This window comes from Geospiza fortis, unplaced genomic scaffold (assembly GCF_000277835.1).
Source record: "Geospiza fortis unplaced genomic scaffold, GeoFor_1.0 scaffold130, whole genome shotgun sequence".
Classification (NCBI taxonomy): Eukaryota; Metazoa; Chordata; class Aves; order Passeriformes; family Thraupidae; genus Geospiza; species Geospiza fortis.
The window spans coordinates 11,169,554-11,184,786 of record NW_005054300.1 but is presented as its reverse complement, the minus strand read 5'-3'; the positions used below and the strand labels follow the sequence as shown (position 1 = coordinate 11,184,786).

At 42.8% G+C, this 15,233-nt stretch overlaps 1 protein-coding gene across 1 annotated transcript in view; it reads right to left on the bottom strand.

Moving 5' to 3' along the window:
- Window positions 1-15,233, bottom strand: part of PAX2 (paired box 2) — a 90,211-nt gene that overhangs the window by 50,911 nt on the left and 24,067 nt on the right. The window contains 2 exon segments of the mRNA XM_031064117.1: window positions 2,899-3,018; window positions 5,124-5,209. Of these exon segments, the coding sequence (XP_030919977.1) occupies window positions 2,899-3,018; window positions 5,124-5,209 (206 nt within the window).

Genomic DNA, 15,233 nt, shown 5'->3' with positions numbered 1-15,233 from the left:
GACCCTGGCACTTGCAACCAGGGTGTTTGGTAGGTTGGGATTCCCTCTCTTTCCTCTAACTCTCTGTGGGGGACACACCTGGCTGTCAGCGTCCATCTCTGAGCCCACCTCATGCATCTGTCTGGCTCCTTCTGTCCAACCTGGGAGTTCTGCTACATCATCTTGACACATAATTATCTCTCCTCTTCTTAATCATCTGTGCTACTGTCTGATGTAGACACCAGCTGCAGCAAGGAGGACCTGGGGGAGGGGGTGTGCTCACATAGAAGCTTCTCTGTCTTTCTCCTACCCTGTTCCCCCCAGCCATCACAGAGGTTGCTAACAAGGTTTTCAGAACTGGTGATTCAGGAACAGCTTGGTACTTCCCCTTTCTGCTGAACTGCATTCCTCACAGAGGAATCCTTGCAGCAGAGCTGGTCCAACAGAGCGGAAAGAAAGAGAGAGCAGTGCTGCTTCTTCTGCCTCCTTTAGGGAAGAACCACTCCCTAAATGCTTGGAAAGTAGATGTGCAAAGCTCACAAGGGCTTTTCAATGTGAGAATAAAACCTGAAGTTAAGAAAGAAACTGCAAAAAAGTGTTCAGAAGCTCTGGGAAATACTGAGAAAGTGTATGCATCCAGCATGAATATGAAAGAAATACTCATGTTGTATCTCTTGACAAACTTTTCCTACTCCCCAACTCAACTAGAAATAATCAGAATGTTCAGAGCTACAGAGGAGAATGCCCAGGAATGAGTGAAGATCACTGGCTTTGCAAAACTTCCCCTTGCACCCTTCTAACCTTAGGACTCAGCCCCGCAAAGGGACAATATTTTTCAGCATTTCTGAAGGCCAGTGTGAGCCCAAATAACGCAACTCATGATTAGAGATGTTGAGCAGCTAGCTGGAGGTCCCGTGTGAGCTTTCTCTGGGTCAGGAGCTCAACGTGTCCCTGCAGCAGATATCTGGGATAACAGGATTAAGGCTGTTATCTAAGGCAGTTGCAACCACATCATGTAACTGCCACCTAAACTCTTAGAGCTAAAGACAAGCAACATCTGCAGGATTGTCTGGTTGGAACCTTTTTGATTCCTAGTGGGATATGTGGGTGCTTGGCCAACAGCAAGGAGCTGCATAATGTCGCTTGCCTAAATCAAATCTGGAATGAATTAAGGACAGACACAAAGAATAGTTCTTACTGTCAATATATCATTGTGAACTGTCACAGTCTTAGATGGCTGCTGTATTGTTTCTGTGCTTAATGGTACTGTTCCAAAGAAAGCTCAGGTTCTGAGGCTGGAAGTGACTGTGTGGCTGCATCTAAAGTGGGATGATCTTTCCAGGTATAGCCTGAATAGTAGCTAAAGCCAGATTGAAGAGCTTAATTTCTAATGAGATGTGGAGGCACCATGTTGAGAGATGGTTATCACCACATTGGACTGTATGAGAACAGGGATTCACAAAACCCTCAAATAACTGCCAGGAGATCTGCACAACTGTTAGAGAAACATGTCATTCAGTTTGAAATGTCACTATTTCCTGTGTATGTAATGATGGCAAATGCTGGAAAGGTTTGCAATACTTGTCTCTTATTCCTGACATTTTTTGACTTGGAGGCATTGACTCAGCCCTTCCATTGCTACACTTTTTTCTTAGCTGGGCCCTACTGCCATCTAGCTGGGAAATGGATCTTCCTCTGGGGCCCCGATCCAATTTCCAATGACATCAGCTAAAATCTTCAGAAGCTGGATTGGGTCCTTGCATCTAGTTTTACTTTGTATAAGGGAGGAAGGGAACATGATGACTGCCTGTTGTTCTTAGGTTAGTGTGTTTGTATGGATCAAAAACTTACAGATATGAACCTCACCAGAACCAATACTGAGAAAATTACTAGCAAAACCTCAAAATGCAGCATCCATCTCAGGAGAGTTTTCTCTTCTCACCACATATCACAGAGAACCCTCATGTTCTCTTGCACTGCACAGCATTGGGATTACAGCACACACAGCACCCTGAGCCACCTGTCCTAAGATGTCTTTCCATGCAACAAGCAACACAATGTACTGAAGTCAGAGCTGAACCCAACAAACTGATCCATCAGTATTCTTTAAAAAGTTCACCTCCTGGCCCTCAGGTTTAGAACAAATCAGACAGACTTAAGGAAAAGTGTTTGAAAGCCACCATAAGAGCACCAAGACCTTACCCACCCCTCCTGACTCAGTCTGTTTAAACCTGAGGCTCCAGCTTTTGATTCATTTCAGGATCTTTGCCCTGAATACTTCACAGCAAGTAGGATGCAAAAGGAGAGATTAATAATATTTCATTATAGCCTTATTGAAAGGCTGAGAAACAGCCTTAGGATCACAGTACTCAGAAGACCTCCTGTTCTGCTTTCAGACTGTTGCAAGCATGACAGTTCTGCTGTGGTAGATGCTACTCATTGAAAACTGGGCCCTTGTGATCACCAGCTAATGTAGCTCGTGACACATCACAGGGCAGGAACTTGTTTGCAAGGGGAATGAAAGACAGCTCCCACATTGCTGGTGCTTCTCCAAGATGGCATTTAGTTTGAAATCAAGTGAGTCAGGGAAACCATGTTTACCCACAGTTCAAAGTCCGGGCACCTGCTGGCTCCTGGGGAGCTCAGTTCCAGCCGTTTCCAGCAGTGAATGAACTTGGGATCAGCTCCAGCAATGGAGACGGCTCTCTGCCTGCTGAGCAGATGTCTGGAGATGCAGCCTGTCATGAAAGGCCTCGGAAGAAGAGCATTCCAAGCCAGCAGGGCAGTGGCGGGGAACTGGTCTCTGTTGCTAAAACTGATCTAGCCCCTGGAGCAGCTGCAAACCTTGGCCTGAAATTGGAGCCTGTACATGGGGACAAAGAATATAAAAGGGAGGATGAGCTTCTCCCCTCCCCCTACCTTCATCACGTTTCCTCTTCTCGCCATTCGACCGAGGAATCCCCAGGATCCCGTTAATGGAGTAAGAGCCCACTGGATCATTGGAGGCACTGGAGACAGGAGGGGATGCTGTGCTGGGCACTGGACGAAAGGAAAAGGGAGAAAGGGCCATCAGGAGAGCAGCACAGCACCCAGGGATCCCCAACTGAAAGCTATGCATGCCACCAGTCTAATAGGAAAGCCTGGGCACTAAGCAGATTCCTGGTCCTTCATGCTGAAGAACTTGCTCTACTGTATCCCAGCAAAGCAGCATCCCAGCTTTGCTTGTCCACTGCTATACTGTAGCTTCACAGATTTCCAGCGTAGGGCCATTGATAACAAGTGAGTGTATTCCATCAAGAAGCTAAATGTTGTTTCATCCCAGTTCAGAGCAGGCTTTCAAGGTAATCCAGTGAAATGCTGCATAGGCCACATTCTCTAGTGACCTCATAGTCCATCCATATATTACCAGATCATTTCCTCTCAGTATTTTTTCACCAGGAGTGCACATGTTCTGTTTTAGGCAGACTAGCCTCTTACATGCCTGCCTGAAACACTTAGTGAAAAAATTACCTTCTTAGCATAGGTTAGAAGCTCTTCAATGCTGGCCTATTAAATTCAGTTCCCTACTGGAATGACTGGGTGATACATACTACCACCCAGATTAATGAAAATGTAGTGCCTTCCTTTTGTACTGACCAATATCAACAAGCAGAATGCTCTGGCCACTTGGCTGTCCAAGATTGCTCATGAATTTCTAATATATCAAAAGTGACAAGTAATCTAAATTAGAAATGATCCCTTCATTATAATCAGGCCTTTAGAAAATAGAACAGGTAGACCTATGCATCCAGCAGGCGCACCTATTGTGTCCCAGTGTGTCCCAGTAATGGAAAGAATATCCCAGTTCTCCTACAGGCCACTATTCACCATTCAGCTCATAAAGTACTGATCTGAAGCAATCAATACATCCAACAGAAGCCTTTCAGGATGGAGCAGAACCTTTCAACACACTCCAATGTAGACCTACTTCCTAGAACATCCCAGAGCAATGAGACTCCGCTAGAAGCACTCACAATCACTACCCCAGCTCAGCCATTGCATTCCCTAGACATTGCACTACTGTTACAAGAAGGAATCTGCCAGCTCCATCTGTTGTGATCAGTGATTGCCAGTCCAGTGAGCAAGTCCATATTAAAAGGGCATCCAGAAATGTTCTTCCATATTTGCCCATTGTAATCCTGAATACAGTTTGTGTACAGGACATCTACCAGCTCTGTCCCATGCAGATGAGCATTTTCTGGTAAATCCTTGTGTAGCAGCAGATTCTCAATAACCAACAGAATCTAAGAAAGTCTTAGGCCACAAATAAGCCACTGTATTTCACAATATCCCAGAATACTGCATGTTTTTCCTGCTCTAGTTTGTCACTAGATAAAGCTGTGCTAGGAAGAGCAGACATATCCACTCCGCAGCTCAAAGATTAGAAAGTATCTCATCACACTTCTAACAGAGTACCATTCAGTCACTGTATTACAGCCTCCATCTTCTGTTCACCTCAACAAACTAGCAAAACATCTCCCACAGCAAAAAAAAAAAAACAAAAACACCAACACCAAAACAAACCAAACCAACAACAACAACAACAAAGAAAACAAACCCTAAAAAACCAAACTTTCTCAGTGAAATAGTGAAATACACCCATGGGATACCTGACTGCAGAGCTAGAACAATGAAGAACTTAATTGTGAAGCAGCTGGAATATCTTACCCATGTTTGTGTATTACTACCATTAAAAAATGGACTGTTTCCATCAAAGGGAGAGGAGAGAAGAAAAATTGGTATGGAGGAAAAAGAGAATCAGAGTAAGGACAAGGGAAAAGGTGAAGACTGATGCTTAGACAGGACAGCAGTAAATACTTCTCTAAAAGGAGATGAAGGGGAGAGCATGAATGTGAAATGGACATTAAGGCAGAATCACTTGGGCAAACCCCTACTTCGGGCTAGTTTCTCTGTGATTCACTTCTCTGCAATGCAACAGGGGAGACAAAGAATAGAAAACTCTGATTTTCATGGAAGCTTCTTTCCCCCCACCCCTCCTCCCTTTTGCTCTGCTTAGCATCTGCTTGTCAGACTTTGTTCCCTCAACTAAGCTTCATCCCCATTTCCACTTGACCTGTCACCACCCTTCATGCCCGTCTACTTACCAATAGTATGTCCTGGTGCAGTCACACCTGTCCCACTCCCATCTGGTGTTGGGTGAAAAGGTTGCTGAACTTTGGTTCTGATGATCCTGGAAAAGAGTGAAACACATTCAGAACTCAAATGCATCTTCTCTGTGCCTTTGCAGACCCACAGTCCCAGATATCAGAACCTGAAGGCTTGATCTGAGCTCTCAGTGCAGCAGAGTGGCTTCATTTGCCTTGTGGTCCTGATTCTACTGATTTAATAGTCCAGCTCTCAGAGAATTGTCCAATTTCTGCTCTGTCATCTTTATCCCAAACTTGGGTGTTCACTGCATAAGGATGGTGTTCAGTGAGCAAGCCAGGATCTGCTGTGTGTTAACTGCTGCATTGTCATTTATGGTCTGGTCTGTGAGCATAATAACAGTGCAGTCTTCACAGCTAATAGAAACATTGCTGAATTTACCAATGGAGTAGCTTTAATTTTGTTGTCTACCTGAAAAATACCCTTCTAACTGACTAAATGTTTTGTACTGTGGAAGGTTTGCCCAAAGCCCTTGCCCTTCATAAATGAGGTGAGAGCAGAAGGCATCTGTAGGGCCTGGTGATGTGATATAGATCACCAGGAAAAAAAGGTCCATCCAACAGGGCAAAAATTGGTGTTTGCCAGGTGGTGAATGAACACAGCACAGGAACTCAAAAAAGCATCACGAAGCTTATAGTGTAGCTCAGAATGGCAATAAACTGAACTGTAATTGTCAGTGCTCTGTTTCTTGTTACATGGAATCTTTCACCTCTAGGTCACTGGTTTAAATCCAACTGAGGTCAGTGGTGAAAGAAAATCACTAGTACCTAGTAGCTGACTGCAAGGTCCCTGACTACTGGCAGATATTGGGTATCTGTGAGTTGGGAACAGCTCTTCCACCAAGGAACTCAGTAAATAAGCCATGACCTGTGGAGGCCATGGAAACCAACTTCCTTTCTGAGATTAGAACAAGCCTCTCCTCTCTTCAGCCACTCCAGCTCGGGTGAGCTTCTGGAACTCTTAGCCCTGCATTTTATTAGCTTTATTTTCTACCCAAAAATCTCTCCAGAAAGTGAAAGCAAATAGAAGATTTGTCCTGCCCACTTGAGCGCTTCCCTTAAAAATTTGTTCTAAAGAATAACTTGGCAAAACTTCAAAGAGCAAATGTGTGGCTAGTGGGTGATATGGCATGGATAGAGATAGGCAGAGACATTGTGGGGGCAATTTTTAAAAACCACTTCTTCTGAGGATGAAGCCTTCTTAGGAAAAGAAAGAGAACATCTCACCTCAGCACGTTACAAGACTCTGCTACAAGCTTGATGAAGCCTGACCTGTAGCTGGAGTGCCTGAGACATAGCTGGAGACAGAGAATGTCAAGGTTCTAGCTGAGGATGGAGATCCAGATCCTCACTTCATATAGATCAGTGGTACCAGATTCCCTAATCTATAGTTGCTGAGAACCTATACAAAAAGTGTCTGAAGGCCTCAGGGCCAGATTCTGAGGTCATACAATTCGTACTAGGTGAAGAGCTGATCTGAAAAGTGTGCTACAGCAAATAATATAACTTTTTTTCTTCTTTTCTCTTTTTTTCTTTTTTCCCCTCTTGTCTCACATTCCCCCTAAAACCCCCTGAAGTGCCACTCTGGTTGTGTGAGTTTATTGATTTCCCCCAGCCCAGAGAAACAGAAAAAGGGGATGGGGTGCAGGCAAAGGGATGGAAATAGAAAGCTATAAATTATTTGTGACAGGAAAGCAATAGTGCCAGAGTGCTGAGCACAAGTCCCGTGTCACTATTAGATTCCTTTTAGCCTGATGACACTGTAAAAGAGGTTAAGTGTCTGATGGAATCGTACACCTTGGGGGCAGGGGCAGTCCAGGAGCAGAACAAGCCACAGAGAGCGGGTATATCAATTCTCCACGCCAATAATATTCCCCTCATTGATCGCAACACAAAGTTCAAAAATCTCATTATAGCTAGGCAGTCCTGGAACTTTTTTAAAATCAATAGAGTGATATAATATATGTATACTTTGTATAAATGTTTCTATCCATCCATCTATCCGTCTATCCAAAATCTGCCTGAGGGTGTCTAAGTTAACCTACACATTATACTGTGTTATGTTCTATTGTAGTGTAGCATAGTGAATGGATTAGAAGATTTCCCCTACAGCCTTAGATGACATATTATAAAACGTCCTGTTAGCACTGAGGTGACATCAGATCGTTCCATTCATACTGAGATGTGACATCAGATTTACCATTTGTACTAGGAGATGGCACCAGACAGCTCAGCTTCTACTGAGGGGAACCATAAGATGAGTCTAATTATACTGAGATGGCAGATCAGGCTGTGCTGAATCATGCTGCATGAAAATTGCAAAGTTTCAAAAACCCATTTAGAGTAAAAACAGCCTGTGAAACGCTGCAGGTATAAAATGCCTGTCCATAATATTCCAAAACCCAGGCAAGGGATGAAGAGGAAGGTTCAATTTCCTTTCCCATTCAGTTCGAGGTCTCTTGGCTGAGAACACCAGTTAGTGCCAGTTGTGACTGTGTTTACTGAGATGTGTCCATTAGGAACTGGAATGAGACTCACCAGCTTATTGCACCAAGTAGCTGTCAGCTGGTAATGATTTTCGGTCACTACCAAGCAGGGCCAGATTTCTGCTAGTGACCCAGAGGTGAAAGGCTCTGTTCAGAAACATCCCATTCCTAAGAATGAAACCGGTCTTAATGTCAAAAGAAAGTGTCCGGAAACCGTGAGCAGAGGAGAGCAGTTCTGGTTGTGCTGCCTCCAGTGGCTTGGGTCAAATAATTTTTGGCATCAAATGCACAGTGAACCTAATGAGGTATCTGGTAGAATGTATTTTCTATGGCTAAAAGAAGAGGCAGGTCTTGAAAAGACTCTCCCCAGCAGTGTTCCTTTGCCCTAAAGTCATGACTCAACTCCAGTGTTTTAAGGAAAGAGGGGAAATTCCAGGACTCTAATGCTCAGTACAGAACACAGCAGTGCATCCCCCTGGGTCGATTCACTTAGGGACAGTGATAAACAGCAGAATAGCTAGGCAGCACTGCTGCTGCTTTGGGAGGCTTCAAGTGAGTCTGTCCTACAAAAGACCACCTAATGAAACAGCAGATGAAAGATGAACAGAGCTGACCTGGCCCCGTAGCAACAAATGCAGCATAATAATGCTGTCTTTAAACTTCAGTGTTGCTGAAAGCTTCTCACCCTTACTAGGGATTGAAATATGCACTAAGCCAGCTCTGCTGCCTCAAATCTAGGATTTCTGGATTACTGCTGTATAAGAGGTCACAAAACCTTGATAACCTCTTGCTGTCTTTGATGGGTTGTTCTTGCCTTCAGACACTGGAGAAAGAGAAGTCTTGCAGATTACATCCTCAGCCCTTCCCAAAAGCAGAAGGGACACAAGTCCTGACACACCAGTTAGCAGTGCTGATTTCTTGAGATAAATGCCAATGTTTTCAAACATCTTTTTGCAAGAGAAATTGACCCTTTGGACTAAATTCATCCCTGCTCTAATTCCATCATGATCAGTGACTCCAATAACAGCCTTTGTATTTAATTAAGAACAGAAACTGGTACTTACTGTAAGTTCCCATTTTTCATTTTCTGGTGGGAGATTTTTGTACAAGTTGACTACTTTGAGTTTTGGATAATATAAACAGATTTAATACATAGCCTTTTGAAGTTTCAGCAACAGGACATTTATAGATCTTTGATTGCAGTAAAGCAACTGAACTTCATTTCACAATCTGAATTTAATATGCAATATTATGTTAAGTGATGGCATATAATGTCATTACAGTAAATAGTATCATACTGTGAATTATACATCCATCCTGGAATTCATGAGTTGCTATAGTTGGCTTCTAGTAACTCCTTCTAGACTTAATATTATATACAGCACCAGCTGAAAACAACAGCTTGTTTCCAAATGCCTTTGACTTTCTTAAATGCTCAACATTAGATCATGAATTTCCAATGTTTGATTTCTATTTCATTATTTTTGTCAGTTTTAATGGAATTCCTTCTCCTGATTCTGAATACAGATGGACAGACAAAAATCTTCTAGTATTACAATTGTAACAAGCTCTAATCAAGAGATGTAACAAATATTAGAAGAATGTAAGAAATATTAGAAATTAAAATTAGCTGAGCCAGAGTGCTTTCTGGGAAGAAGTTTCACTCCTTGTAAATATGCAAGTAGAAAATCACTTCTAAACTTGTCCAGAAATTACTTGCTAAAAGAATATAGAAAAGATCACAGAAAACTCACCTTGCTTCTGTGACATTTCTATCCAAACTCTCTTAAAGCCTAACATACTTTGTGGTTTCTTCTCTCTTACTGTGGCTGGCAGAGTGTTTTGACAGTATGTCAAATAAAACCATACTAGGGCTGATCAGAGGGAGATAAGGTAGGACTGAATAATCTGGAGTCACAATCTAGCAATTGTCTTAATCCTGGAAGAACAGAGCGACGTTGAACTGAAGGAAAGATTGGTGTGTCCTGCTGCCTCAAGAAGACCCTGACAGGTTTCAGAAAACATTGGTATCCTCACTTTGATCAGATTCCATTGTCGTGGATTATTTTTGAGGGTGGAAGGATACATTCCACAGAACACCAAACTCCTTGTAATTGTTTTGGAGTATTCATATTTTAAATGCTCCATATTAGAAGCACATTACAAGACCCCAGGGTGTGCATTACTGGGCAATTAAAGCGGTTCTTGGAAGGCTAACATTGTGAAGCTTCAGCCTTTTCTCTGCGCTGTGTCCAGGGGAGGCTGTGATGGCCAAGGCACACACACCCTGCTGTGCCGCGCTGCTTAATTAGTGCTGGGCTGTACCGCCGAGCCGGGGCTGTGCGGGCGCCTGCACAAGGCAGCCTGCGGGGCACACGGGGCAGGGCTGAGCGAGACAGAGCCTTCTCTGCATCAGATGGCTTCCTACAAAAGGGCTTGTGACCATCCCAGTGGTGCTGGCAAAGAGGGACAACATGGGATGAGAAGAGGCAGCTTGGGGTCTTTGGTGAAAGGCCCCATGGAGCCAACAATATCCCACCTGCAGATTGGTGCTGCAGAGGCATAAAGAGCTCTCAATGGGGCTTTGCTTCACACAGGAGGCAGTCTTATGTTTCTGGGCATAGGTTAAAACGCAGCTGAATTCACGGTTGAGCAAAAGAAGAGGGGAGGGAAAATCTTGTTTGCCCAAAGTTCAAAACAAAAAGCAAGATTTGTAACATGGTGAGGAAACAGCCAAGGGATTTGGGGGTGAAGGAAGGCAAATAGAAAAGACTGATAGTTAGAGCCTAATCCGATTTAGGGAAGGGCTTCAGTTCTTGCTCTGTCATGGACCTCTCTCATCAGGAGTTTGGACAAATGGCATTTCTCTCTGTGCTCTGTTTCCTGCCTGAAGTGTGAAGATAGGAGCATTGCCGTGCCACCTGGGGCACAGTGAGGACAGCTGGAAGGAGGAGTGAAGGGCTCAGACTCTCTAATAAACAGGGGCCAAGTAAGTGCTTCAGCGAGCTGTAGCACAGTATTGGCTTCATTTTCCTGCTTGAAGCAGAAGTGACATGTACCCTGCTGACAGTGGCTCTACGTGAAGGGAAATGGGCAAAGGCAACAGGAATTGTGTTTCAGTTGCACAGACTTCGGTGGTGGTATTTGCATTTGCAACAGCAGATGTAATTGGGAAAATCAGAGCTGCAGTTGCTACATAAAAGCCAACCAACAATTTCTCATAGGAAGTAGGGTGGGAGCAATAGAAGCTACTGCTCTCAAAATCTACTGCAACACTTAGAACCTTCAGAGAAATAGCTGACATTGGCAGGAGCAGCTTCCTCGCTAGCTGGCCTGGGGCTCTGGCACTCCCTGCCAAAACAACAGAATGCCTTCAAACCCTGCCATATTCAGGGGCCACAAGCAATATTCACACATTCAAACTTGCTTCTATCATGAAAATTGCATTTCTTTCTCCCTACCTTTTGGAAAAGGAGAGAGAAGATGAGTGATCATGTACTATGTTAGCATATAAGCAGAAGTATGATAGATTAATTAGATTGATTAGATTGATGATCCTAAAAGGTACATGAAGAGGGATTATCTGTTTTCTCAAAGCTTCCAAATAGATGAGAGGTCAAAATGGAGATGCCTTACATATTTCAAAAGACAATCCCAGCCCTCTCTGAGGAGAATTGACTCTGTATGTGCTGTTAATCTGTGTAGGTCCATCAATTTCACTGGGGCTCGACTGACATCATGCCTGCAGACATGGGGAGAAAAGTGTCACTTTGTTCCAGGTTAGTCTGCTCACTACGAACATGAGAGAAAGCCCAATCCTGCCCATTTCTCTTGCTGCATTTCTTGACTGCACTCTAAGAAGACACACAATTCACAACATCAGTTTTACTATCTGAAGGGCTTAGAGTGGAGCTAGAATTTTTTTGTTGTTTTAAATCAGTGACCCATGATGACACCATATGGTTTTATTTCATTTAATTTGAGCAGAGCATTAACGTTCAGCTTCTAGCAGATCTCTACCCATTCCACTTCTGCTGTGCTACATAGTACAAGTGCAGACATGAGGAACAGGGGTAGAAAGAAAGAAAGAAAGGAGAAGATGTCTGCCTCCTGAGAGTAGATGTGCCAGGCAGGAGGCTGGCCTGCCACCTCATTCTGCTGAGCAATAGTATGCAACTTCATGGCCCTGGCACTGATGATTGACAGAGGTCAGCCCCATGAGGATAAGTTGCCTAGCCTGACCCCCTAGAATGAATTGCTGCATGAGGCTGTAAGAACCATTTGCCCACCTGGGAAACAGGTGTACTTGAATATTTGCTGTGCTATGCAAAGCTGTGGCTGCAGAGCCATCAGGACCCAGGCTGGCTGACTTAAAGGTGGCTAAAACATGTCTACAAGAGCTGCACTCAAGCAGTGACTGCAAGATAGAAATGTCCTCAGGCAGGTGTTTCTACTTTCATTTTACTCAGTTCATGTCTGGAAGGCTTTCTTCGATAAATTAATTAAAATCCAAACATTTAAAAGATATCATACAGGTACCAAAATATTGTAAGTAAACTTGATCCTGGGTTTTTGACAACCTGGTTTTAAGGTGAATTAAGGAAATCTTAAATGACACAAAGAGTACTACTGGTCTTGGATGTAGAAACACAGGCCTAGGAGGAACCACCTGGGTGATCAAGTCCAAATTTTAATACCATAGGCAACCATGGAGCAGACATTCAACTCAGAGCATCCATTAAAGTATCCATTAAAGCAGATACAGATCTACCTTTCCCCCTCAACAAATTCATAATCTCTGCAACAAAAGACCAAAAGCTGTAAAACTAACAAGCCACAGGAAGAGAACAGGAGAAAAGCATCACTAGTAGCTAAAGTCCCTTTCACTAGCGAGACATTTCTGCGATGAAAAGGCCCAGAAATTTTTGACCTCTTAGGAATTAAGAATTGTTTTCTGATTACACCTACACTGCAATGATGTGTAGTTCAGAGCACTAACTCTGCAGTTCACAGTGTGATCTTCCGTTACCTCTAGCCTGGCCGGCTTGAGTGCTGCCAGCAGTGCTGCTGCAGAAGCATGGAGCTGGCGTAGGGCACAGCCCCAGGAGCTGCCAGCACACGGTGAGTGCCACGCGGCGCGCGCTGGAGCTGGCAGAGCAGCGGCCGTGCCAGCGGGTGAGTTAAGAAGACCTACAGAAACACACAGGCTTGCCAAGGTTAAATATCTTAATCTGGAGTATAGGAACTTTTAATTGAAAGCTTTGCTTTGAGCCCGTTTCCAGTTATTAAAATTCAGGAGTCTGTGCTGAATTCCTTGTGGACATTCATTTTGATTAACAGAAGACATGTGTGTACTAGGAAGGGAGTCTTGAACTGGGAGGAATCAGATAAATGTAGATAACATTCTCAGCCCTCTTGCAAGTTATGCCATAGCTGGTATTTTGTGTAAAGCCTCAGATCTTGAAGATAAACAATTAGTTCAGCTTTCATTTAATACCAAGGTATTTCTGGCTTTCATAACGGCAAGGGCCAGGTGGAAGTGGGACCTGGCTGACTCCCAAGGGGCCAGAACTGGAGGCAAAGGAAAAAAAAAATTCTTATTTACAGCATTGGGAATTTTATGCCAGTCTCTTCATTATGGAGGGTACTGACTCAGGACTTTTTAACTTTTGGTTTTGGCAGCATTGTGTATTAGCTGTGTGTTATCTCTGTATCCTGCAGAGTGCTGCACTGCAGTGCATGCTTGCATGTGTTGGATAAGTAAATGTTTCCCTTTACAGGGATGTACTTTTGTGTGCCTCCCTTACACTCCTCAGAACTGGGGAAAATTTTCACAGTGGACCCTTTACCGTTAGAAGATTTTTGCTAAAATAAATTTTTAAAAAACAGTGCTGAGGATGTGTTTATCAAATCTAATGTTCTTTTTACCTCAGCTTGTAAAGAAATCAACAAAATTGTAAGAAAAATGTAAATATTATTAGAGAGGAAAAATTTTGGGGTTTCCCTTTAAAATTACCTTTTTCAGGTGAGTTGTTGACTATGTTAAAAATAAAAATAATATGTTTAGATTTTATTGAAAAAGTAGGTTCCAACTACTCTGAAATGTAGAATTTTAATAAAGTTTGGATTCAAAAACCTGTAAAAAATATTCACAGAGAATCAGAATCTTTCCCTTCCTGTTCTGGTCCTTGTTGTTCTTGGTGTCATTTATTCCTTGCTTCATCGTGTCACCCAAAGCAGTTAAGCACAAGTAAGTACTTCAGGGTGTGGGTGCTACATAGACTTGCAGCATCAAGTTGGTGCCTGTCTCTGTAGAAGATTGTCTAGTTTTCATATTTATAGGACAAAGTCAGTTTTATATAGTGAAAAGATAAATCTGTAACCAGTCTGTTTGGCTCATGTAAGTCACTGTCAGGTCAAGTGTTTAGAGATACAAGCTGTATGTTTATGTGTCCATATTGTGTTGACAAATGCATTGGCGTTTGTTTCTTGGCATGTTTTAATTCCCCACACAGCCAGCATACCTGTTTACCTATAGGTCTGCATTTATAACTGTGCCTACATGGAGTTAGACATTTGGGTCACATATTAAATATTCAGGTCCCATGAAGAATTGATAAATATTTTTCAACCATTTCAAGTTCTAACAGAATTTTGTGGGAAAATATTTAGATGTGTGGCTTGAAACCATCATCAGCTATCTATATGGATATTTTTGTTCAGCACATACTTATTAAAAATTATATGTCACAATCACCTAGCACTAGTCTTTAACAAGGCTCTAATATCTATGATGTAATAGCTAACATATCTGAATACTGATCAATAATTTATATGGAACCTTGCTGTATTATAAGGCCCATATCTGTGTGTACATTTGCATAATTGTGTAAGTTTGTGAATGCAGAACTGCTCTATTCGCAAAAAACCATATCTGGCTTCCATCTGATTAACTACAGAACTGTGGGTTTCTGTGAGCCTTCACCAACCTATTATATCCATCCTTTTCTGTTACAGTTGCAGTGACTGGGGGAGTACCCTGTGCCTCTGGGTCCCCTTTTTCTGGCTCCTGCATAAGTACAGTCTCTGTCCATAGGAGTTAGCAGATTAAAGGTTTATCTGTATAAGGCTCTGCAAAATAATTTGAATTAACTGAATATGTGAAATTAAAGTGGTCTAGTTAAACTGCATTACACCTCTGACTCCCTTGTTTAGAATTAAGGCAGCTTTAATTTAGTTTAGCTTAATTCACTTTGGAAATGAAGTGAACTTACTTCAATTTAGGACGCTCAAATTTTGAATGACCACCTGAACAATGTTTTAATGCTTTTAACCAATGTAGTTGCAAAGTTAATTCAGATTAATTTTCCTGTTTGCCCCGTGTGTAAACAAGCCTGTTTTCTATTCTCTCTCAATGAAACCATCGCAGCTGAGACTCCTCCAACAACTCCGAATTGACAACCAGCCTCCCAAGAGGAGCAGTTTAAATGATGCTCCCACAAGCACAAGTGTTTCTTTATCCCTACATCCCCATGCAGACAACTTTTCTCCCAGTGAGCTTTAG